Genomic DNA, 24,880 nt, shown 5'->3' with positions numbered 1-24,880 from the left:
TAATTGACGTGTTAAATTTTAATTAGTTTGACACAATATGGGACACTACTTTTTAACAGGAGATCTTGATTGTACTCTTGATTGTATTGGAAACTAACACAACATCATACACATATATAGTACAAAATATAGAACAGGCATCAATAACATTGCAGCAGAAAGCTTCCCTTTACAAACAAAAAATATATATATTATGTATAGATATATATTCAGTTATCTACACACTTTATAAACACTCAAATCTTATATAGTTTCCTTCTACGTAACAACTTTCCCCTACCCCTCAATCTAGAACTAACCGAGTCAACACTTCTCTAAACTAAAATTCAGATGACTGCAACACCAACACAACCTACAAACCATAAATCATCAGAGAAGAAAAAGTTGAAGATATCTCACATGTATCCGCAGTCCAATTTGGATGCTCTACTGCATTTTGAGGAGTTATCCCTTTGTGTGATCCATCTCTACACACATTCAGTTTCGTACAGAGATTCAAATTGCTGCAGCGTAGAATCGCATCTCATTACCGTTATCTGAGTAATATTCATTAAAGTTAAGGTGTCCCCAGAACCGGGAAAGCCCATATTCTCCATGTTTTGGTGACTTTAGATAATACAGATGCAATTCTTGGATATTTTTATCAAATACTTTTTTCATGGCAAGTACCTGCAAAAGCTCAAACATTTGTTAGTTAATAACAGCTTGTTTTGGTATCTCTCTCTCACCGTATTTTAAATTTAAAGGTTGGGCAATAGATGACACTATCTTCTTAGATATAATTTCAAAGACATCACTTGTTTTTCATTTGTTGAAAATTGGGGTTTTAAAACAAGGAGGTGGGAACTTGCAACTTGCAACCACAGGGTAGTGGTAGGGCAAATAATAATTTTTGGAAGCAGTGTGCTAAATGTGATACCGTCCTTGGAACAAACAATGATTAAATGAAAGTTAAATCCAGACTTCGATATTATATAGGAACCTAGTTCTGAGATCTTCACTTGTTCTAGAAAAGGCAAAGTAAATAATTAAGAAACAACAAAGCTTGCTACGTATTTTTGGTCATGGCTACCATTTTATATTCAGTTTCAACAAGGAAGTTCCAGAATTCATAAAGACATTGCATCATTTTGTTCTGCTATGTGATTGTCAGCGAGAAATCATTGTGGCAATTTGACTAGCGTAATAATCTTTAGAATTTATACCACTTGTTAACTAAACATTAGCCTACATGATTATTATAAGGTGATTTTTCTTTTCATTTCTCTGTTATGGACAAAAGAAGAGACTTGTATCAATTAGGGATTTGAAGATGACCTCTAACACAACTACATAAGAAGTACTAGTACTTGTTTGATACAATTGTAAAGGTGTAAGAATCACCTGTGATATATTTACTCTGGAAAGTTTTCCCACCAGCTCTCCTTGATTTAATCCAACATCCCACATGCCTCCTCTAAGACAAGACCGAAAATCTAATGCACATTGCAAAATGCTGTCGATGATCCTGGCTATATGTCGTGTTTCATCAGATAGAAAACATCTGCAGAGATGTGATCAAGTAAGAATTAAAGAAAAAAAAGAAAGAGCAAAAGTGCCAATATCTCCCCCACATACTTGTACGAGGAATCCCATGTAACTAAGGATGCGATTGAAAAACCACAATATAATTGGATTTGTGTGTAATTAGAAGCAATTACACGATTTGACATGTTTGTCTGACCATATAATTACACTGTAACTATGTAATTGAAAGTAATTGAGGGGTTCCAATTATACTCTCATGACTCCCCATGAGAATTGAATTTACACTTTAATTACTAAAAACTTTCCATAGTAAACATTAGCTATTAAAAAATATTATTTTTCCATGTAATTTCTAACTAGTTTGTCAAACAAGATATTAAGAATTCATATCCAAACACACCTTACCTTTTAAAATCTAGTGTAATTATTAAACTATGTAATTACCACTCTAATAATTACCCTGCCTAGTAATTACACAGTTACTTCCAAACACACTCTAAATATAAATATCGAATCCTATGTTCCTATAGAAACCAGTGAAACACTTAAAATGTTTTCTGATAGGCAGTGCAACATAGAATATAGGCTGATTAATTTTGTACTTTTCTCAAAAACAAAATTTACAATATATACGGGAATTGGTATATTTCAAAATAACATTTTCAGCTCTCAAACTGACAGCAGTGGAACCTGAACTTACACATGCAACGAGTCAATTAGATATGCCATGTGCACTGACTCAAGATCCATCATATCTTTGACCTGTAAGAATCAAAATCATATTTAAGAGCAACACATAGTCCGAGAGAAAAAGATAAAAAAACAGTGAAAAAGTTACTACTACAATGGGAATTATAAATTCAATAACCACAATAATTAGCATGGCAAGAAAAGACATTACACAGTTAATGTGCACTAACACATGATAGCTACTGGCAACCATGCACATTAAATAATGACAACTGGACGGACAATGGTTTAACCAAAAGATTTCCATGTCAAATCAAGAAGAGAAAACAGCTAACCTAAGGAGGTTGAAAGCTAAAAGAGTAGTAGACATAATAAACAATCACAGAAACACGCATTGGCACCCATCAAACCCAAAACTAGGAAATGGAAAAACAACTCTTAACTGGAAATCATAATTTTTTATTTTATTCAATATAATGAAAAGAAACAGAAAATTCCTAACTTGAAGCCAGCCCTTCACTTTCCTTTCCTTGGTAACTTTATTTCAATATATTCACGTGAATATCACTAGGTACTAACAGGTACACCCTGATAGATTTAAACATGACACTTCAAAATACCAAATGCTAGAGTAAACATAAATCAACCATGTAAGAAGTGTAATATAAATAAAATGTAAAAGGAAATGGAACCTTCAATCTTCGCCTAAAATTTTACATCTCATAAAATCATGTAAACCCAACTTTCACATACCTTATGCTGAAGAGAGTGCATAAATCTGCACCATGATACATGTGATAGTTGTGACTCTACATACTGCTGCAGGCTAGACACAAAATGACTGACCTGATGCCTGTATATATGCAAGAGGAAAAAGAAAAAAAGTCCTAAGGAAATAGTAGTGTGATTTTATATATGAACATAGCTTATGCAGAAACAGTTGGAAGGAACAAAATCCGAGAATATATACAGAAATAGAAAAAAAAAAAAAAAAAAAAAAAAAAAAAAAAAAAACACCCAGTAAAAGCAACAGTCTGTAAATTCAGGAGCATATAAGAATTCGTCAAAGTTTTCAACTTTTTCAATGTTAACTACTTTGAAACTTCTTAATAACAACATATCTATGACGGCGGAATTAGATGCAGCGTTGGTGAGAAGCCTTTATATGATTCCATCTAAATTTATGTGATAAAGACTTAGGGACATAATGGCCACGGGAAAGATACAATTTCAAATACTTTAGGAGCATTCTGGCAGGTAGCCAGATCTTGTGTCATTCTTGTTGCATTTAATTGCTCCAATGTGTAAATCTTATGAGCAATGCACCATCTTGCAATTTGAGTATATACCCATCAAAAGGAGACCTTGAATACTTTGATCAGCGAGTCCCTCCAACTAGATAACACTTTGCACAATTAGAGCTAATAAAGTGGCATCAACATGCATGCAAGATATCTCCAGCTCTATTATATGGGCAGTCATGTCAAAATCATAACCAAGGACCTCAGTGAGCCACTTTTGAAAATCTAAATAAAGAAAACGCTACTCTCCTAAACCTTTCACACTCTAGTCTAGTCTGTACAGATCACAAACTTCCAACCTAGAGGATGAAGTAAGGCCATCAGTTCACACTCATAAATCAAATAGACAATTGGACAACCACCTTGCATTACAACTCAAAACTCATTCGCCTTTGCCTCTAGAACAACCAGCTAGCTGAAATCCGGAAGAGCTAAGGCCAAAATAAAAAAAGTTATTGTGGACTTGAATTTTGGAAAGCATCCCTGGCCAATAAAGATTACCAAAACTTGTCCTTTTTGGGTTGATCTGTCAGAGGTTAACAATCTTCCCAAAACAAGAAAAGAACTTTCGAAATAGCCAATAAGACCAAGAAATCCCTTCAATCCCCACCATAGCTGAGATCTTCTTGGGGCCAATTGAGATACCTTCACTAAAAATAATGTGCCCTAGGTTTTCAAAATTCAATTGGACAAATTAACACTTCTAACAGTTGGCATACAACCACTGATTCTGCAAAACAAGTAACATTAGACCCAACCCAAGTGCCACCAAATGTTTAAACCTTATCCAATATAGTTCCCACATTCCACAGTTTATATCCTTCCTTCTCTTAGCTCCCCATTCCCCCATTGCAAGATATCACAATTCAAGCAAGGCCACGCCCAGTCAATCCCCATCAAATGGAGGATCTTCAATAACATGGCTCTGAGAAAAGAGCAGAGAAATAGATGACCAACAGTCTCAGAATTCTTTTTGCACATAGTGCACCAAATTAAAGATGAATGTAATTATTACCTCTACATTTGCTTCTGAAGCCCTCCAAACTTCCCTACTCCATGACTTTCTTCTTGACAACATTACATATCCATGTAGCTCCATCCAAATCCACCATATTTTACCTAGCTTTATTATTCTTCACTTAAAGCTAAAGTGGAATATAATCCACCATCCTTTTCTAATGAAAACTTAATGTTCTAACTCTATATCCTTATTAAAATGGCAATAGCTTGCAGAGGCCATAATCATGAAAAGTACTAACTAATCAGAGAGCAAAAACTCTTCCCAAGACCAAACCATTTAGTTGGCATCATGGATCACCAAAAGCTCTGACCATTCCTCAACACATTCAGACTGTTTCATAAGCTTTTATTGATTGTTGGCCTTTACTTTTTGTTACTTTTTGTTGATACTGTTGTGTTTTGTATTCAAATATGTTACCTTTGTTCCAAGCCGTTTCAATTAAAGTGAGAGTATGGTAAATTTTATATAATAAAGTAACTTTGTGTTAGTTTGGTTTGATATTGGGAATTTAAATAATACTACAAAGCCTAAAGAGATACACTAACCTCATCTTCATCAATAAGTTAAAATGACCCACTTCCTGTTTGGATAGTTCAGCCTGTTGGTTGACACTGATCAAGGGCCTCAACTCCTATCCACAAATATTAAAAGCAAACTTAGTTGGTTAGTATGATGAAATACAAAAATATATCTTTAGCAAATACATCAATATATTTTAGCAAAGTTTCTAAATTTCTTCACTAGTCATTTTCCACTTTCCAGAAGATTGAAGAATGATATTCTATCCATGAATGTATATCTTATATTGGCTATAAAATCAAGTGAGAAATTGCAAACCGGAGTGAGAGCTATAAATTAAAGGGGAAATTGCACATAGTGTAGGTGCTATAAAACTAAATGAGAAACTGCAAATCGCAATCCAGTATAAAAGCATACCTTTAATGAGCGCCATATATCAGACAATGAAAAAATGCCAATCTTCACTTTTATCAAAAAACTAAATATTTCAGAATATATTTTCAATGCCTCAGGAGTCAAAACAATACTGACTGGCCAGTCCACGCGATAACCCAAACCTAGAAAATCAAAAGAATGGAGCCCTGTGATAACAGAACATATATTAGAACAATATATTTCAAAAAAAAAAGGCTGATAGAAACACCAACGTTGAAGGAGTAATAATTAATTATTAGGGGCATTCGACTATGGAAAATAAAAGAAAAAATAAAAACTAAAAAAAAAGAGCAAGAACATAACAACAGAACAGTAATGTATATCCCTTTCAAAAAAAAAAAAAACAGTAATGTACCAATAGCAGATGCTGAAAGAGGCATTGTGTCATGTCCTTTAATGAACACATACAATCTGTCTTTATTATGATCAAATTGGCAAGAAGACCTCTGAATTGACAACTCAAGAAGTCCTTGAATTTCTGCAAGTCTTTGCTCTGCCTCTGTGATGCACCATTTCTGTCATTTAAAGAGCAAGAAAAACATCATCAGATGAGTACATTAAATGATAACAGATTATTGAATTTATTGACATGATTACTAAAGAACAATACATGATGCCAAAGTGACATGATAAACAAATCTGCCCAGTCTGCAAACTCCATGAAGTGGTACCGTCGAAGTGCTAATAAATGTTCTTTAAAATCAAATCCTTCTTCAAGCAACTTAATAGTTAACTTGCTAACATACTTGTATCTATGTTTTTCTTAAGGATAAGACACTTTTTTCAGAAACATCATGTAGAGGAAACAACTGAGCCAACAGTAAGTTAATCAAATATAGAATAATGCAAGAAAATTAAAAGCCAAACTTTTACATTGTTACTCACAAAACAAAGTCCTGTGGATGCATTGCAAAAAAGCATTAGAAAATATTAAAAAAAAAAACAGTCCTAATATGGCTATTTTTCCCTAATTGCTCTATATTCTGTAAAGCACCACAAAACTTCACATGAAAGCAACAAAATTGCCTTATTTCATATAAACTAAAACTTATAGTCAGCTTAAACCACATTTCATATGAGTTCAAAGATTTAGTTAGCCTTAACCAAGGTAGGATAAAGAGAACAACAAGGGTAAGAGAAAAAGTCTGCGAAAACGTATACTATACTCTCACTAGTACATTTAGCACAAAGATAAGGATACTGAAGCATAATTTCCTGCAGCAAGCATTTGTCAATGATAAAGTCAAGTGGTATGTCAAATTTGGCTAATGAACTTTTTATGTGATCTCTAACACCGTTATTGACAGTGTTACAGGATCTACCAAGTAACCTCTCCCAACTACTTCCTCCAGAAACAAGTGCTGATGCAGTATCTTCTTGATTATAGTCCTTCACTTCCAAAAGAGAATTATCATAGCTTATTTTGGGTTCAACCAACAACATATCTCGCTTGCAATTTTCAACATGAAGATCAATCTTATTACTAGCGGCTGAAGCACCAGGGTCCAAAAGTCTTGCAGAAAGGTTTTCCAAGCATCGGTTACAAGAATCTTCTACTGAAGAAAAGTCAAAAAAAGGTAAGGCTTTGCCATAGCGTGTGCCATCTCCCTCTCCAGGATCAGTTTGCAATTTTAGGAAAGAGGATTTCCTTAGCATGGGATTTATGCTAAGAAAATTGTTGTGTGAGTTAACCTTCCAGTCTTTCTTGGTAACTAAGGCTGAATTATTTATGCTGTTCTCTTGTCCATCCTTGCTAAACAGCTCCTCAGAAAAAGAATCACTCGTGACCATCAATTTTCTACAATAAGAGATACCGTCCTCAATGGTTCCTTTTGTACTCATCCTTGGGTCACAGTCCTCCAGATTTGACCTTGAATCACCTCCAGAACTTCCTTCAACACTGACAGAACTTTTCAAATGACCTAACCAATCATTGTCGGGTAAACGTTCTAGATACTTATTGACAGATCTACATGCCCAATTTTGTTCTTGTGATTCTTTGGCCACAGATATTTGATCCAAAAGTTTCCCATGAAGTACATCTCTTTCACAAAGTCCATCTGCATCACTTTCAATATGAAGTGATTCCTCACATTCGCAAGATTTTTCCTCATAATTATTGAAGGGAGAAGTTATAGAGAAGCTTAACCCAGATAAGTATTTCTCTTCAAGCTCAAAACTTTGACTGGAAAGGTCCTTCAGCTGATCAATTTTTTCTTCATCATTTGAAGATGAACAAACAGATGAAGATTCATATGTATTAGCTATATAAGATGAATCATCTACTGTACTTGAGTCTTCAGAATCCACATCATCCCTATCCCTGAGAGTTAGAGAATTTATTACGACAACATTCCTTTACAGCAGAAAAAAGAAAGAAAAAAAGAGGAAAACAACTACATAACTTCATGCAAATATAATCAAATGCAGAAATGAGAAAACACAAATAAAGGGAGAGAGAGAGAGAGAGAGAGAGAGAGAGAGAGAGAGAGAGAGATTACACATTTAGAACCCTTTTATCTTTTGCTGAAGGAACCATTAATCGTTTATCCAACATGAAGGAAATTGGGGCATTTGAACTCGTCCCACCATCACCGAAGCCCTTGGGGACTGTGCCATGTGAAACTACCTAAAAATTGACAATAATTATGTTAAGATAAGAAAGGCATCACATAATCAGAATGTAGCACAACAGCCAACCAATGTGAAAGAAGCTCAAGAAGAAGCTTCCTTCATTCCCCAACAACCTCATCAGTATAAGGAAACATTAGATGACCGGAAGCATGGTTATGAGCTAGGACACATTCAAGGTCAAAGATGGTGAATAAATTAGTTGCCCTACAAATTTTAGATAAAATCAATGTCTCAGGTATAAGAGCACATCACAAAGGAAAGTCTTGTCATAACCATGTGTTACAAAAGGGGAGAAGAATAAGTTAAGTAGTTTACACTTTACAAATAAAAAATCAGCAAACAAATCATAGGTTAACCAAATCAAAGTTTTATTCAAATCATTAGAGCACCTCCAATGGTACTCTCTATTTTTCAGCTAAAATAGCTAAAAAATTAAAACAGAGTTATTTTCATTATTATTGCTCCAACCACACCCCTACTCTAGTTAGTAAGATTATTTTAATATTATATTGAATTTATCAAATATAAATTAATTTTATATAATAATAAAAAAGTAATAGTGCTTTTGATTAAAATACTATTTAAAAAGTTTAGTAAAAAAGTAGGGAGCTCCTTATCCATTCTCTATTATAGAGAGCCATTTTTTGTATGGTTGGAACTCATTTTTTCAAGTCTCACTCCCTATTTTAGCTAAGTAGTGTGTTTTGAGTGCATGGTTAGAGATGCTCTTATATCTAAAAAAGTCTATAAAGCAAAAGCAAATCTTTAGGTTTATATATATACACACACATATATATATAAGAAACAAAAAATTGTTTTCTAATAAGTCTAATACAATCATAAGAAAACATGACAGAACCATAGCAGTAAAGGACAAGAAAACTAGCTAATAAGCAAAATTCACAAGAGATGGAAAAAGTAAAACTTTAGTTGCATCTAAAAAAGCAATTAGAATTTAGAAACAAATCATAACAAAAGAATATTGTAAATAAAAGTTTAAATTTAACCTGCTGATATCTGAACTCTAATTTTGTCAGAAGACACTCAAGTTTTTCAAGCATCCCTTTGTAGTAACAGCCTCTCGCATATACTGTTGTTTCTATAGTCTCTTTTATGAAAGTTATGGGACACGCATTTGATGAATGGATGCTGGAAAAGGCGTCCCAACAAGGAAGAAGATCCTCATAAGAATGGTTAATAGAGCCAACATATGTACACAATTCTAGTAATTTCATTAATACTTGAAGTTGTTGGCCAGCTCTGACAAGTGGAATCAAGTGGTCCTTCAGAAAACAAGGAATGGTAACTCCATCTCGTTCCTGATGTGAAAATAAATCAACATAGAGACAACTTGCTAAAAACAACACAAATGCCAAATAATAAAATTTAAAGTATCAATTCACAAGGTTAAATCTGAAATAAGCAGTAATACCCTAATAGTTGCCAATGGGAAGTCAGTATCATACTGTCGTTGGGATGGTTGGTTGCCAATACATTCTACTACAAACTCCTTATAAGGATCGCTTATCTCAGCTTTGTATATCCATGATCTGATAAACGAGCAATATGGTTCAAATGAACGAACAAAAAGAAATTTGAGTACAGCATGGTGAGGAGGATCGGCAACCTAAACAAAAACATTTCTTAGAAATAACAAAAACTAAAAGGAACAAGCCAATTAAAAGTGAAAACCAGCAAAGCAGAAATTATAATCTTGGAAGGAAACCTATACTATAGAATTCAAGAGCAATTATAGCAAAAGAAAATGTTATCAGTGCCATCATTTTTTGTAATAACTTTAATATGTTTATCATTATTATTTCTTTCTGTTGACTAAAGACTAGTGAGCTTAAAGTTTCTTTAATTTTCCACATTAGTCAGCAAATTTTGACAAAAGTTAATAGCTATTTTTCAGCAAATAATAAGTTAGTGTGTCTACATATAACTGACCTGTAACTGTGCATACAAATATGTAAGAAGATCACCTCCTCTGAAGAAACGACAAAATTCAAGCATTGCTTTAGCAATTAAATCTTCAGAACAAGAGTTTGAGAAGCAAAAAGCTATGGGACATAGGTTGCATATATTCCCAAGGGCTTCAATCTGAACCCTCAGTTCTTTTGTGTGCAAATAGAGCTCCAACAAAGTAATTTTAGAATAAACCACTGTGGTAAGACATCCTATTCCAGAAGGTGCTACCAGAGGCATCTCACCACTTTCTGATGAATCCCTCAAACATACAGATGCATATAATGTATCTAGTGCACACATGTAGCCCTCTAAAATCTTTCCCACAGCAACAGAGAATGCATGATTAACAAGACTGTATGGAGGGTGCACATCCTGTTGCACTTTACTGCCATGACGATCTTGAATATCCACTAGTTCTGGATTATCATGTTGCCTCGAACCCGAAAAATTGTCACCATAATTCGTAAAGTAGTCTACAAATTTACGGAGTAGTAATACTAAGAAACCTGAGCATCCGATAGATTTTAGTATCTTTCCCTGAGCATGAGTGCTTGAAGACCGATTCCACAAGCTTGGTATCTGATGATAGGTCCTGTCAGCTGGATCAGAACAAAAGGCAGTGGAAAGCTTTTCAATACTAATAATAGCTGACTGAACACCTTGAAGTGCATTCATAGCCAACCTCACCATACTTGCTTCCTGTGCAGAATAATGTGGTATTCAAGTGCAAAGAAAAGATAGCTTAGCTCTTATTTAAATGCAAACAAGCAGCATGTTGGGATCACCATTAACAATAATTTTTTTAAAAAATAAGTACACTGTATGCACTATAAAATTTGGGTTTTCTCATACTTAGAGTTTGAGGTACAAAACACTGATTTATCACTGGTAGAAGTGCACTGTGTAAAGTGTTATCTTTATGTGTATCTCATATTTCCATTAATTACTTAAAAAATAAGAGCTACGTTTCAACTCTTTCTCAAATTATGTTGTTTGGGTTATTTTGCATGATCAACTAATAAAGAACATGGGATATTACGTGAAAGATTCTTTTTTTCCTTTGCAGAAAAATATGCATTGGTTTCTTCATGGACTTGTCCTTGCTTTGTTCACCTACAAGTTTTTTCCGTATCCTTTTTTATCTATCATATTATTAAACTTGGGATATATGTATTGTAGATATTAGTATATTCAATGTGCAATTCCATCAGAATCACAATTCGAGTTATTGAAAATTATAAGGAACTAAATAAATGAGTGCTGAACAACTGCAACAGATTGAGGAAAATCAGCAAGAGTAAGTACAAGCCCTAGATCCAGAGAGAGGAAAGTAAGAAACATACGGAAACGGAAGTATCGTGACGGGGACGATGAGACGTTGAAGAAGAACGAGAAGTGAATGAATTGCAATGGGAGACACGAGGTCCGCTCTCGGAAGGGATGGAGTCCCAAGAAGTGGCGGGAAGGCATGGATGTTCTAGGTTGAGATTCTGAAATAGAGATGCAGTGAAATCGGAGTTGAGAACCGCCATTGTTGGATACTAGAGATGAAGTTAGTAATGGAGTGGAAATGGCATGGCTAACTGAGTAGTGCGAGGGAGAGTGAAGGTAGACAGCCCAGAAATTTAGAGCAGACTGTTGATGTATCTCAAATCACCCCTCACCACCATCCATCCACCCCGCCCAAAACAAATGCTATTTTAAATTATAATATTTTTATTTATTTTTAGTTTTTTAATCACAACAATAAAAGTATATTTATTATTTTTAAAAAAGTTATTTAAAATTTTTATTCTAAAATTACGAGACATGTGTTTTTTTTTTTTTTGAAATTAAACTCTTATTAACAAGAATCAGAGTTTAATACAAAAAGATGAAAAATTCTCAATCTAAGCTAATTTACCATCCACCCTAAGTGCATGCACAACTAATTCATGAGAAACAGACATGAACTAGGGATGCCTCAAGAAAACTGGAAAGCAAACTAGCAAAAAAACTAAAAAACCTAGCTCATTACAAAAAATTTAAAAAATTTTGTTCATTACAAAAGAAAGAGCGCTTTTAAAAAGCAGAAGCTAAACAATCAGACTCCACATAACTAAGAGGAAGAGCAACGTGTGAAACCAATCCAGCACTACCACTAAGGCTAATGCTTCTGGTTGAATGACTAAGAAGTAACCAATAAGTTTAGATCTTATGTAATGTGTGAATTTTCTACCTTTGGGGCCCGTTTGGTACGCAGGATTGGACTGGATTGGACTGAAAAGGATTGGACTGGACTGAACAAGATTGGATTGTGCTGAAAGTAATCCTGTGTTTGGTTTAAGAATGGACTGGACTATTTTATTTATTTCTTTTAGAAAAAAAAAAACTTAAATTAAATAAAAATATATAATAATAAATTAAAATTAAAATATATAATAATAAATAAATATAAATAAATAATTCGTAGCAAAAAAAATAATATATCATATATAATTAAGAATATATCATAAATATATAATAAAATATTTTGTCATATTTTTTATTTGATAAATAATTAAAATAGTAAAATAAAAATACTTGAATAATATAAAATTGTTTATCTTAAACACTAATTTAATATAAATATTAATTTTTTAAAATATTTATATAAATTTTTTAGTAATTTAAAAATAATATATAATTTTATTGTCATATTTTTTTTCTTAGAATCAATTTAAGTAACTATTATTTAATTAATAATATTCTAAATTTTAAAAACATATGTATAATAATTCAAAATTATACATTTTCACTAATTTTAATGAATAAGTTTTTGATAAAAAAAATGTATAAATAAATATGTGATAATTATTTCCTTGAAATTCTTATTAAATTTAAAATATATTAATAAAATTTAAATTAAAAAACGATAAAAAAAAAATCTCACATGCATGGGATTATTTATCCCACCCTGCTGGATGGGATAAATAATCTCAGACAGATGAGGTTAACTGGATTAGTTATCCAGACTTGTAACATGCCCAAACACTGGATTGGACAAATTAGCCTGTCTAATCCAATCCAGTCCTGCGTACCAAACGGGCCCTTAAAGTATAGATAAACCTACAAAACACCAAGAAAAGATAAATGAGGTAAAGATTTAACTTATAAAAAATAAACTAAATTTAGAAACCAAAGTTTCAATATATCAATTCAAATAAGAAGAAAGACTTAACTGTGATATTCATTGATCTCCAATAATTTTTAAAGTCTATATATCTATACACTTAAAAAAATAAATAACACAATAAACATAACATAACAAAAATACACCAACAAACTCATAACTTGTAAGAATACTATCTCACTCTCTTTTAAGTAGGACAAAAAAAAGTGGTGAAAAAGATAGTTTTGAAAAAATACAAATTGTTAAGAAGAGATACTATAAGAAAAATAAAACCTTATAAAATATAATTCATGAAATAGATAAAATTTATAAATTAACATAAATCAAAATGAGTAAATAATTTTTTTTTTTGAGAAAATGCGTCTATATCATAGATTCAAATAAGTTAGACCTCTCGGTCGTTACACAAAATATTGTTAGATACAACCGAAACCGGGATAGACCCAAATACCTGATGAGCAAACGCCCATCTAGCCACATTATGACCGGCAAAATTACAGGTTCTACTAATAAAAGCAAAATTACAACTAATAAAGAGGGGAGAAGACTTAGAACAAAATGAGATATAGTTTTCAAGCGCTCAGCAAGAATCCTTCCCATTGAGAGCATTGATAACCACACTCGAGTCATTCTCCAAAATGAGTAAATAATTAATACAATACTTCTTATACTCTTGAAATAAAAAATTTTAAAAAGTAGTCATAACAAAAATATAAATATTAATTTATTTTTAAAAAATATTTAATTTAAGAAACTTTACGAAAATAAAAAAAATAATTGTATATAATGACACATGTGTTATTATACCTTTAATTTCCATAAAATGGTAAATACACCTTATTATTAAAAAATAGGAAAATTTACATCAAAAATATAAAAACTCAACAATATTACATCAATACCTTCACACGGCCCCTACTACTTTTTTACTTTTTATAGTGTTTTATTTACACAAATACCACTCACACACTCCATTAGCATGCATGATGTTATTTGACAAGTTTTACACTCAATTTATTTTTCCTCCCTTTTTATCATCATTTTATTTTTATTTTTAGTTTCTTTTTTATTTTTTATTTTCATTTTTTATTTGAAAATTTCTCCCAGGATCAAAAATCTCTTTTCATCCAAAAAAACTGATATCATTCATTGTCTTTAATTTTCTTCCTCCATCAACTGCCAATATTTTTTCTTCTTTTTTTTTTATTTTTAATTTTATTTCAGTTTTTAATTTTTTATTTTTAATTTTATTTCAGTTTTTAATTTTTTATTTTTAATTTTATTTTCAGTTTTTATTTTTTAATTTTTTTTCCATAACAATTCTTCTTTTCTTTTTTTTTTTAATTTTTAATTGTAAAGCTAGTTTCTTATATATTGTTGCTTAGGTCTAGGATTGACTTCTATCAATCAATCCATCATTTCACTCTCTTTTTTTCTTCTTTTCTTTTTCTTTTTAATTTTATTTCAGTTTTTAATTTTAAATTTTAAATTTTATTTCAGTTTTTAATTTTTAATTTTTTTACATAACAATTCTTCTTTTGTTTTTATTTTTAATTTTTAATTGTAAAGCTAGTTTCTTATATATTCTTACGAAGAAACGGACCTTGATAACATATGGAGCGACTGTGTAGAGAATAAAGCCAGAAAGAGTATAGACAACAAAAGCTAACACCTGAAGACAAAATCAAATAATAAAGAATAGTCGAAGTCAAGGAAAGTGTTCTGAGGAATGAAAAATATTTTCACTGGTTTTAGGCACAATCTTAGGAAATCATTGTGCTTCTTATGTGTGTTTGCTCAACAAATAATGCAGAGATTTCATTGTCAACGTTTCTGGGAAAAAAGCTAATGTTGGTGCTGATGTTCGAACCGAGGTTTGTTTTCGGTTTCTTTTTGGTTTTCTCCCATATTTGAAATTTTACACCTTCTGTATGTATTTTTTTAATATGTTTTTTATCTAGTTGTTTCCTGTCCATTTTTATATCATCAATGGGTAACAATGAGATTTATCATGGATGTTGATGTTCAAAGAGTTTTTCCTGTATTTTAGTTTGTATACAGTTGTTTTGTAGTTTTATTATAGTTTTGCTACTTGCATATGTTATTTCACTATAAAATTAATATGCAACTATTTGCACAAAACTTACTATGTATAACTACTATTTCTTAGTCCCTATCAAATTAAATTCTTGCATAATATATAAACTATCATAAAACGATAATGCAACTATAAGGCAACTATTTGCACTTGCATACAGTTGTTTTGTAGTTTTATTATAGTTTTGCTACTTGCATATGTTATTTCACTATAAAATTAATATGCAACTATTTGCACAAAACTTACTATGTATAACTACTATTTCTTGGTCCCCATCAAATTAAATTCTTGCATAATATATAAACTATCATAAAACGATAATGCAACTATAAGGCAACCAAAACAAAAAATAAATCAAAATGTAACTGTATATAACGTAGATGTATTATTCATGAGGTTTTTTAAAAATTTTCACATCATACATTGTTTTGAATTTGGTGGGAGGTCCAGATCTGTTTGTTACAGATCTACATTTCATGAATCTGGATTTCGATATTAGGGGGAGTTGTTTTGATCGAATAAAACAGAAAATAAATGTGTAATTTCAGTTTCTTCAGCTTTTTTCGATTTTTTTCGTCATTTTCAGTTTAGATCATTGCAGGTATTCTTTTCCAGTTGATTTTGCCAGAATTAATAGTTGTATTTTTCTCGTTTTGGTTTCATTTTGGTTTCTTTGCGGTTTTGAAACGAGCGCGTATTTTCATCTTCATGGTTCGCTCTGTACAGCTGAAGGCTTAGTGCATGTGGTATTTTTGTAAATATTTGTATGTGGACTGTATAAATGTTTAATGGGCCGGCCCAAAGTATTTTTGTAATTTTTTTTCCTTTTTTGTATTTTTTTGTTTTTTTCCCTAAAAAATATATATAAATTTAAATAATTTTTAAAAATTACTCTTAATATTTTTTTTTAAATTTTTTTCCTCGCATTATTTTATATTAATTTCAATAATTATTTTGAGTTCATTTTCATAATTTTTTCTAACTCATATATATATATTCTTTTTTTCTAAAAAATTTCATGTAATTTTTTATTTTAATTTTTTTGTCATAATATTTAAAATAATAATTTATTTTATTTGATAGGTATATTTTTTAAGAATATGAGTTAGAAGAAAAAAGTTAAAAAAATTTAGTATAATTAAAGATATAAATTTTATATAAAATAAAAATTATTAAAATAGAGTGTCTTTAAAAATTTTTGAGGTGTAAATAAAATTTTCCTAAAATAATTTACGTAATTTAATTTACTCATAAATTTTTTTTATATATAATATCCAAACGCTTCGAAAATATTTTTTATCAAAAAAAACCTCTATATACTCGTTATCAAAATATAAAAATAAATTAAAATTTTTTACTTAATTTATACTTTTAGCTATAACAAATGTAGAAGCTTACCCAAATAAGAATTAAAAACACGATTCAAGAAAATTTCGAGTTTGATTAGTTTGAGATTTAAAAATTGTGTTTTTTAAAAGGGTGTTTTGGAAACAAAAATTTGAATTTTATATGTAAAAAATTATTTCTAAAAATGTGATTGGTTGTAGTGTAATTTTGTATTTTTGAGTTTTAAAAAATTAGATTTGTGATTGGTTGGAAATCTCAAAATAAAAAAAGTAAGAGAGTATTTGAAGAGTTTTTAGATTGAATGATTTGAAAACATAAAAAACATAAAATTATTGTTTTCATTTTTAAGCATAAAACTCAAAATTTAGGTGGCCTTTGGTAATATTTTTTTTAAATCAATTTTTTATTTTCAAATTTGGAAAAGTAAATATATTTTTCAAAGACATAATCTATAAAACTGTTTTTACTTTTTAATTTTTTAATTGAGAATTAAAATTTTGAAAAGAAAAATAACTTTCAATATTTTTTAAACAATTTTTTTTTCTTAATCAATATTATAGATTCCAACCAGACCTGGATCTAAATTCCCCCAGGGCCCTAGCGCTGAACCCCGCCTCTGACCCGAACTCGAATCCGACCCTGGAGCTAGACTAAACTTAAAAAAAATAAAAAATAAAAGTAAAAATGAATTTTACAGAACATACTTTTATTTTTTGTTTTTAAAATTAAAAAATAAAAGTAGTTACAGAATGCATTTTTATTTTTCAAAAACAAAAATTTTAAAAATAAAAATTTTAATTTCATTTTGCATTTTTTGCAAGATGTAATATTTAAATTTAGAGATGTAAGGTGGCATTTGTTAGAGCAATTCAATAAGGGGAATCTCATCTCACAACTTTTTATACTCTCACTCAATTTAGAGTAATTTGCGGCATAAATACTTAAGTTTTATGCTCAGTAGCAGATAAATACCAAAGTCCTATTTTTGGCTATAAAAATACCTTTTGTCACTACTTTGAAACTTCCGTAAGTACCTCTCCGTTTTCTGTCTTGTAATGTGCCAGATGACATGCCATGTCATTAAAAATAAATGCCACATCATTCCCATCATTAACAATAAATTATTATATATGTCAAGTAGATGTATATGTGGCAATATTTAATTGGCCCATGTTATTTAAAAAACATTTTAAATAAAAATTTTATTAAAAAAATTATTTAAAATTAAAAGAAATACAAAATAATAATTAATAAAATTTGAAACTTAAAATAAAAATTCTTTCTCTCTCTTCTATCTCGTTTCTTCCTCATTCTCAAGTTCTCAATGGCTGCCATTAAAATACTTAAGCTTTTATAAAAAAAAACACTGATACAAGGGTCCGTTTAGTACGCAGGACTGGATTGGATTAGACAGGCTAATTTGTCCAATCCAGTGTTTGGACATGTTAGAACTCTGGATAACTAATCCAGTTAACCTCATCTGTCTGGGATTATTTATCCCATCCAGCAGGGTGGGATAAATAATCCCATGCAGGTGAGAGTTTTTTTTTATCGTTTTTTTAATTTAAATTTTATTAATATATTTTAAATTTAATAAGAATTTAAAGGAAATAATTATCTCACATTTATTTATACATTTTTTTTATCAAAAACTTATTCATTAAAATTAGTGAAAATGTATAATTTTAAATTATTATACATAAGTTTTTAAAATTTAGAATATTATTAATTAAATAATAGTTACTTAAATTGATTCTAAGAAAAAAATATGACAATAAAATTATATATTATTTTTAGAGCAATTTGCGGCGAAACCCCCTTATGTTTTGATTTTTATACACTTAACCCCCTTATCTTTATTTTTGGTGGCAAAACCTCCTTATGTTTTAATTTTTATACACTTAACCCCCTTATCTTTTTTTTGGTGGCAAAACTCCCTTATGTTTTAATTTTTATACACTTAACCCCTCTATCTTTTGTTTTGGTGGCAAAACCCTTCAGTTTACTTTTCTTTGCAAATTTAAAGTTTTAGTTAAATATTACCGTTAAATACTAACCGGATTACTACTGTATCGACTTCGAGGTTTTACCGTTACTTATACAAAAGTGTATACAGTGGTCATCCAGTTGATATTTAACGGTAATATTTAACTGGCGTGTCAAATTTGCAAAGAAAAATAAACATAAGGGGGTTTTGCCACCAAAAAAAAAGATAAGGGGGTTAAGTGTATAAAAATTAAAATATAAGGGGGTTTTGCCATAAAAAAAAAGATAAGGGGGTTAAGTGTATAAAAATTAAAACATAAGGGGGTTTTGCCACCAAAAATAAAGATAAGGGGGTTAAGTGTATAAAAATCAAAACATAAGGGGGTTTCGCCGCAAATTGCTCTTATTTTTAAATTACTAAAAAATTTATATAAATATTTTAAAAAATTAATATTTATATTAAATTAGTGTTTAAGATAAACAATTTTATATTATTCAAGTATTTTTATTTTACTATTTTAATTATTTATTAAATAAAAAATATGACAAAATATTTTATTATATATTTATGATATATTCTTAATTATATATGATATATTATTTTTTTTGCTACGAATTATTTATTTATATTTATTTATTATATATTTTAATTTTAATTTATTATTATATATTTTTATTTAATTTAAGTTTTTTTTTCTAAAAGGAAATAAATAAAATAGTCCAGTCCATTCTTAAACCAAACACAGGATTACTTTCAACATAATACAATCTTGTCCAGTCCAGTCCAATCCTGCGTACCAAACGGGCCCTTAAGACCAAGATCTAAACTTTTTTTAAAAAAAACTGAGCACATTAAAATTGATACACCTATTCAAAATCACACTTAAGCTTTTTAAAAAAAACTGATACACTTCACCAAATTTTAAATCCCAAACTAAAAATAATTAGTTGTGACTTAGATCCATATACTAAAACTTAAAAATTGGTTGTATGGCTTTTGATTTAATCTAAACTCTTGAGAATTATATAAATAGTTTGTCGGGTGTGCATTGTTAAGAAGATAACAGAGGAAGGGTGCAATTCCTGTCCAGTATGCAAGTCGAATTGGGTGCTGTCCCACTTGACAAACTCAAGTATATCACTCTTATATACTATTCAGAGATTTTCACATTGTAACTAATTATTTATATATGCAATCTCAATCTATTACCTTTTGTTGTACATGTCAAAAACATAGGAGAAGCCCCACACATTAGTCCCATGTTAAAAAAAACATCACAAAAAAATAAAGAAAGTGTCGGTGGATTGACACGAAGATCTAGCCTTCGACGAGATGAAGAAGCGGTGGTACTGGACTAAGATGAAGGTCTAGGCTTCAACAAAAAAATTAGGGCTTCGATCTTCTTAGCCATTAGGTCCTATCGAAACCCTAATCCTGTCGATGCCGATTCCGTCAAAGTCGGCACCGTCGATGTCAGTCTTCTCGTCTCCAGCCATCGGCGAACACCCACACCAAACTCTGATGCCCACCCTCAACAACAACAACTGCATAAAGAAGAAAATAGTGAGGAAGGGAGAAAAAGACGATGAAACGGCCAATACCTCTGTTGACTCACTCATAGAGAAATGACTATTCATGGTATTCGTACACACTGGTACAAATCGTCTCTTCCATTTTAGGGTTGAGACTTTGAGATATTTTGAGAGAGAGAAAGAGGTAGCAGGAGACAGAGAGAGTGAAAGAGAAAGAGATGTGATTAATTTTTTTTTTAATCAGTAAGAGATGTGATTAATTAATTTTAGTTTTTTATTAATGTTTTTGTTTTTCGAAAACATTTTATTAGTTTTTTAAGATATATGATGTGGCAGTGCTTATTGTTAATAGTGGTAGTGATGTGGCATCTATATTAATGACATGGCACGACACCTGGTACATTACAATGCAAAAAACAGAGAGGTACCTACGGAAGTTCTAAAGAAGTGACAGAAGGTATTTTTACGCCAAAAATAGGATTTTGGTATTTATCTACTACTCGACATAAAACTTAAGTATTTATGCTGCAAATTACTCCTCAATTTATTAGGGAAATTTTTATTTTTGCCCTTAATAAAACCCCCAATATCAAAATTTAGACCCTCCACTAATTTGTACAAAACAATTCCACTATTCCTCATTTTTACCCAAAATACCCCTCAAATTTAATTTTCCTATTCACACTCTCTTTCCGTCTTTCCCTCTCTTTCACTCTCTCTCTCTCTCTCTCTCTCTCTCTCTCTCTCTCTCTCTCTCTCTCTGTCGTTCCATCTCTCTCTCTCTGTCGTTCCCTATTCCCTCTTCGACATCGACCCAACATCACAGTCCCAACAACACCCCACCACGACCACGACCCACTCCGGCCATCCACCCACGACCCCGACCCAACCACGAACCACCACGGACCAGAACCACCAGTGACCAGTGACCACCACCACGACCCAGTGACCACCACGAACCACCACGAACCACCACGGACCACCACAAAATGTCGCCGCCACCACCACCCGTGATCGTCGACACCAAATAGAGGCCATCGCCACCACGAGCAGTACCCGTCGCCACCACCACCCGTGATCATTAAAAGGTAATGTTTATTTTTGAGAAAAAAAAGACATTTTTCATAGATTTGGATGCCAATTATTGCATGTTGTTGAGATTAGTGGATTTTTTGTAGCTTTTGTGATCTTTAGGTTGTAGATGTAAGTGTTTCAATGAAATCTGTGTATATTACAGGGTTGTCGATGACATGTCGATAGGTTGTCGATAGGATGTCGATAGATTGAGTGTCTGTTTGAATTTTGCTGTAATTTGTATGTCGATAGGATATCGCTTGTATGTCGATAGGATGTCGACTGGTAGTTTAAGTGTATTTCTGCCCTATATTGTCGACGACTTATCGACAGTATGTCGATGGTATGTCGATTAAATTAACTTGTTGATTGTTAGGTTGTATTGTCGACTGAATGCCGACAGTATGTCGATATATTGTGTAATTGTTATTTGATTGAATTGTCGACTGAATGTCGACAGGATGTCGATATTTTGTCAACATAATAGTATTGTGTCTGCTTTTGATAATGTCGACGGTATGTCGACATAATGTCGACATGTTTTGAAATTTTTGTGTACTTACTGTTTGGTAATGTCGACTGAATATCGACATGATGTCGATGTTATGTCGACCATTTTTTATTTTTTTGGCAGTTATGTTGATTTGTTTTTTGTTTTTTCAGATGGCTCCCAGACTCATTATTCCAGCACCCGAGCATTTTACTGGCCGCGTCACATATAGGGGCACTGGAATTTTTGCAAAAATCAAAGCTCGGTTTGAGGAGTTCAACCTTAATAACACGGCGAAGGAAAGCCGTTTCGGGAACTTCTGGAATGTCGTACCATTGACATTCTCCTCGGTGTTATTTCACCAGCTGATGCTCCACAAAATGAAAGTGGATGCTCAGGAGGAGTTGAGGATGAGGTTTTATGTTGGTCGGAAGGAGGTCCGATTCGGGGTGCTGGAGTTTGCACTCATTACGGGTTTGGACTTCTCCTCGGGGCCAACAGAAGAGGAGAAGGTTGCGCAGGTCGCGCGCTCGGGGTCAGACCGATTGATCAACAGATATTTCAACCGGTCTGATAGTGTGAAGACAGAAGCACTCCAACTCCGGGCTCACAACCGCGAACCGGAAGACTTGTACAAGCTCGGCTTGTGCTTGTTTGTGGAGTCAGTGCTTTTGGGCCGCGAGGCAAACGCGCTGATTACGCCTCACATACTTAGATATGTGGAAGACATCGAGTTCTTCTTCCGGATTCCTTGGGGGAAGCACTCATTCGCCAGACTCATGCACTCGCTTCAGAAAGACATGTTGAAACAGAAGGCCAACTACGAGAAGAAGCTGAGTTCGGATGTTTAGCACGAGTGCAAATACACAGCATATGGCTTCGCACCTGCAGTACAATATTGGGCGTACGAGGCCATTTTGGAGGTTGGGAAGAGGTATGGCACGAACCACGGGATTCGGTTCCCCAGGATGCTTAGCTGGACGAGCAAAGGCGATATTGAGAAGAAAGACGTCAGCGCATTATTTTCTAGACGGGTATGACTTTCACTTATGTTCAGAATAATAATTTAACATAAATGCTTGTAATAAATGCTAAATGGTTTTATTTTGATATTTTTTGAACCATAAACAGAATCTTTAAGTGGTGAAGGGGCTACTTCCACGGACAGAGGAGGAGGCATTCGTGAGGACCATATCTTACGATGGTGTGGAGAACCTGGTTGATGATGTTGTGGATGACACAGAGGCTGAGGCAGGTAGTCAGGTACCAGAGACTCGTGTCCCGTACACTCGTGAAACGTACACTCAGGTACCAATTTTTAGAACTTTTTTTTTTATGTCTTTATTTTTTATTGTTTTTGTTTTGTGATATTTGTTACATTGTGGAATTATCGTATGCTTACCGTATTTTTTTGATATATATTTTTTCAGGCCACTGGTTCAGATGCTCAGCCCAGTGCACCATTTTCATCAGGCGTTCGGGGTGCCGAGTACACTGATTTAGTGGCTCGGTTGGATAGGATCGAGGCTGACACTCAGGGTCTGTATGCTGCTCATGTCGAGCTGAAGAAGGCATACGAGACCAGCCATGTAGAGCTGAAGGGTGGTCAGAACGTAATTATGGAGCAGCTCAGACACATATTGGCCATGTTGAATCGTCCGCCAACGACAGCTTCAGCACCGGAGGCCCCAGCAGATCCATCTACCCCACCACCAGCTGCTTCACCCCCAGTAGAAGAGGATGAGGTCTTCCCCGACGATTACGATCCTTATGAGGGAGCTCCATCGACTCCGATCGAGGCACAACCTCTTATCCATGTACATGACACCGAGTCGCAGGGTGAGATTCTGTCCATAGAGGCACAACCTGCAGTGGTTAAGAGTCGGAAGAGGAAGAGAAAGCCTCCTGTATGGTTCGGTGACTATACGGAGATGAAGAGGAGACATAGGCCATCTTCGACTTTTGATCCCCTGGAGCCACCGGATGAGAAATTGTTAACCACTTTCCGAAAGTGGTGTGTTGGACTCATTCCGAACCACCGACTTCGGGATTTGAGAAGTGGTGATTACGGTCCAGGATTCTTTTGGATAATGCTCACACCAAAGGAATGGCTTACAGATGACGTAAGTAAAGTATTTTATAATATTACTTCACTTTACAACTTTATGTGCAATTAATATATTTTTTTGTCTAACTGACATTTCCCTTTATATGCAGCATATAGATGCAGCAATGCATATGCTGAGGAGGCGACGCACCGACTATCCACTGACATTTCCTCAGAAGGGTATCATTCTCTCCACATTCGTGACTGCCATGATGAGCAGTGCATGGACGAGCCACAAGGGTCCGAGGAAAAACTTTAAATGGGAGGATTATATCCTGGACTACTGCAAGGGGCTCATAAGGTATTGTTTTAGTAAGATTTTAAATGTTAATTGTTTGGGAAGATTATTATGGTTTGTTAATTGTTTCGTTGTTCTCTGTAATTACAGTCCCAAGTCTTTGAGAGATGGAGGGGTAACGAGTTTATTTACTTTGTTCTGAACCTTCCCGAGGCAAGGCACTGGGTCACAGTTGAAGTCGACATAGAGCTGTGGAAAATTAATGTCTACGACTGTGATTCCAGCGTCTGTCATTGGACCGCCTTGGAACCCATCCTGAAGGTTTGGGCAGAACTGCTGCCCTCGCTAATCCTTGCAACCGAGGAATTTCCACATAACAACCAGATCATGGCGTTAGCTAACTGTGACATCACGGTGCTTCCAAAAATGCACGCGACTCGAGCCACTCACGACTTAGTTCCGAAGTCAGCAACCAGGTACATAGCGATAAAAAAGTACTATAGTAATAAAATATGTTTTACGTTAGACTGACTTTACATTTTATTTTGCATTTAGTGGTGATTGTGGCGTCTATTGCATTGAGTATGTGGAGCATCTCATGATGCAGCGTGGATTGACCGATGTGACGCCAGACCGGATAGCTATGTTTCGTCAACGGTGGTGTGTTGATTTATTTTACCAAAATGTCGGCTGATTATATGTGTAATTATTAGGACATTGTATATTTTGTGTAATTAACATTACAGTTATGTATATAT

General features: G+C 32.8%; 2 protein-coding genes across 4 annotated transcripts; one reads left to right on the top strand and one right to left on the bottom strand.

Annotated features, from left to right (window-relative positions):
- Nucleotides 1-49: 49 nt before the first annotated feature.
- Nucleotides 50-11,795, bottom strand: LOC133032902 (uncharacterized). Of its 2 annotated transcripts, none has more exons than XM_061107366.1 (14): nucleotides 11,442-11,795; nucleotides 10,078-10,797; nucleotides 9,560-9,754; nucleotides 9,135-9,446; nucleotides 7,995-8,122; nucleotides 6,695-7,816; nucleotides 6,104-6,245; nucleotides 5,849-6,008; nucleotides 5,476-5,639; nucleotides 5,085-5,170; nucleotides 2,971-3,070; nucleotides 2,228-2,289; nucleotides 1,384-1,543; nucleotides 50-669 (listed from the first exon to the last, which is right to left on the bottom strand). In XM_061107366.1, exons 1-14 carry the CDS (start codon nucleotides 11,628-11,630, stop codon nucleotides 496-498), a joined length of 3,714 nt encoding a protein of 1,237 aa, XP_060963349.1. In that variant the 5' UTR covers nucleotides 11,631-11,795; the 3' UTR covers nucleotides 50-495. The 2 variants fall into 2 exon arrangements, with proteins under 2 accessions (XP_060963349.1, XP_060963350.1); XM_061107367.1 differs by having other exon boundaries at nucleotides 10,078-10,697.
- Nucleotides 11,796-23,108: 11,313 nt separating this feature from the next.
- LOC133032920 (uncharacterized) lies at nucleotides 23,109-24,880 on the top strand. Of its 2 annotated transcripts, XR_009685470.1 has the most exons (3): nucleotides 23,109-23,900; nucleotides 23,995-24,598; nucleotides 24,678-24,878. XR_009685470.1 is itself a non-coding variant. In XM_061107391.1 (2 exons), the coding sequence occupies exons 1-2, from the start codon at nucleotides 23,397-23,399 to the stop codon at nucleotides 24,322-24,324; spliced, it is 834 nt and encodes a 277-aa protein (XP_060963374.1). In that variant the 5' UTR covers nucleotides 23,109-23,396; the 3' UTR covers nucleotides 24,325-24,880. The 2 variants fall into 2 exon arrangements, 1 of the variants encoding a protein (XP_060963374.1); XM_061107391.1 differs by having other exon boundaries at nucleotides 23,995-24,880.

The sequence above is a fragment of the Cannabis sativa genome, unplaced genomic scaffold (assembly GCF_029168945.1).
Source record: "Cannabis sativa cultivar Pink pepper isolate KNU-18-1 unplaced genomic scaffold, ASM2916894v1 Contig1, whole genome shotgun sequence".
NCBI lineage: Eukaryota > Viridiplantae > Streptophyta > Magnoliopsida > Rosales > Cannabaceae > Cannabis > Cannabis sativa.
This window is presented reverse-complemented; position numbering and strand designations above follow the sequence as displayed.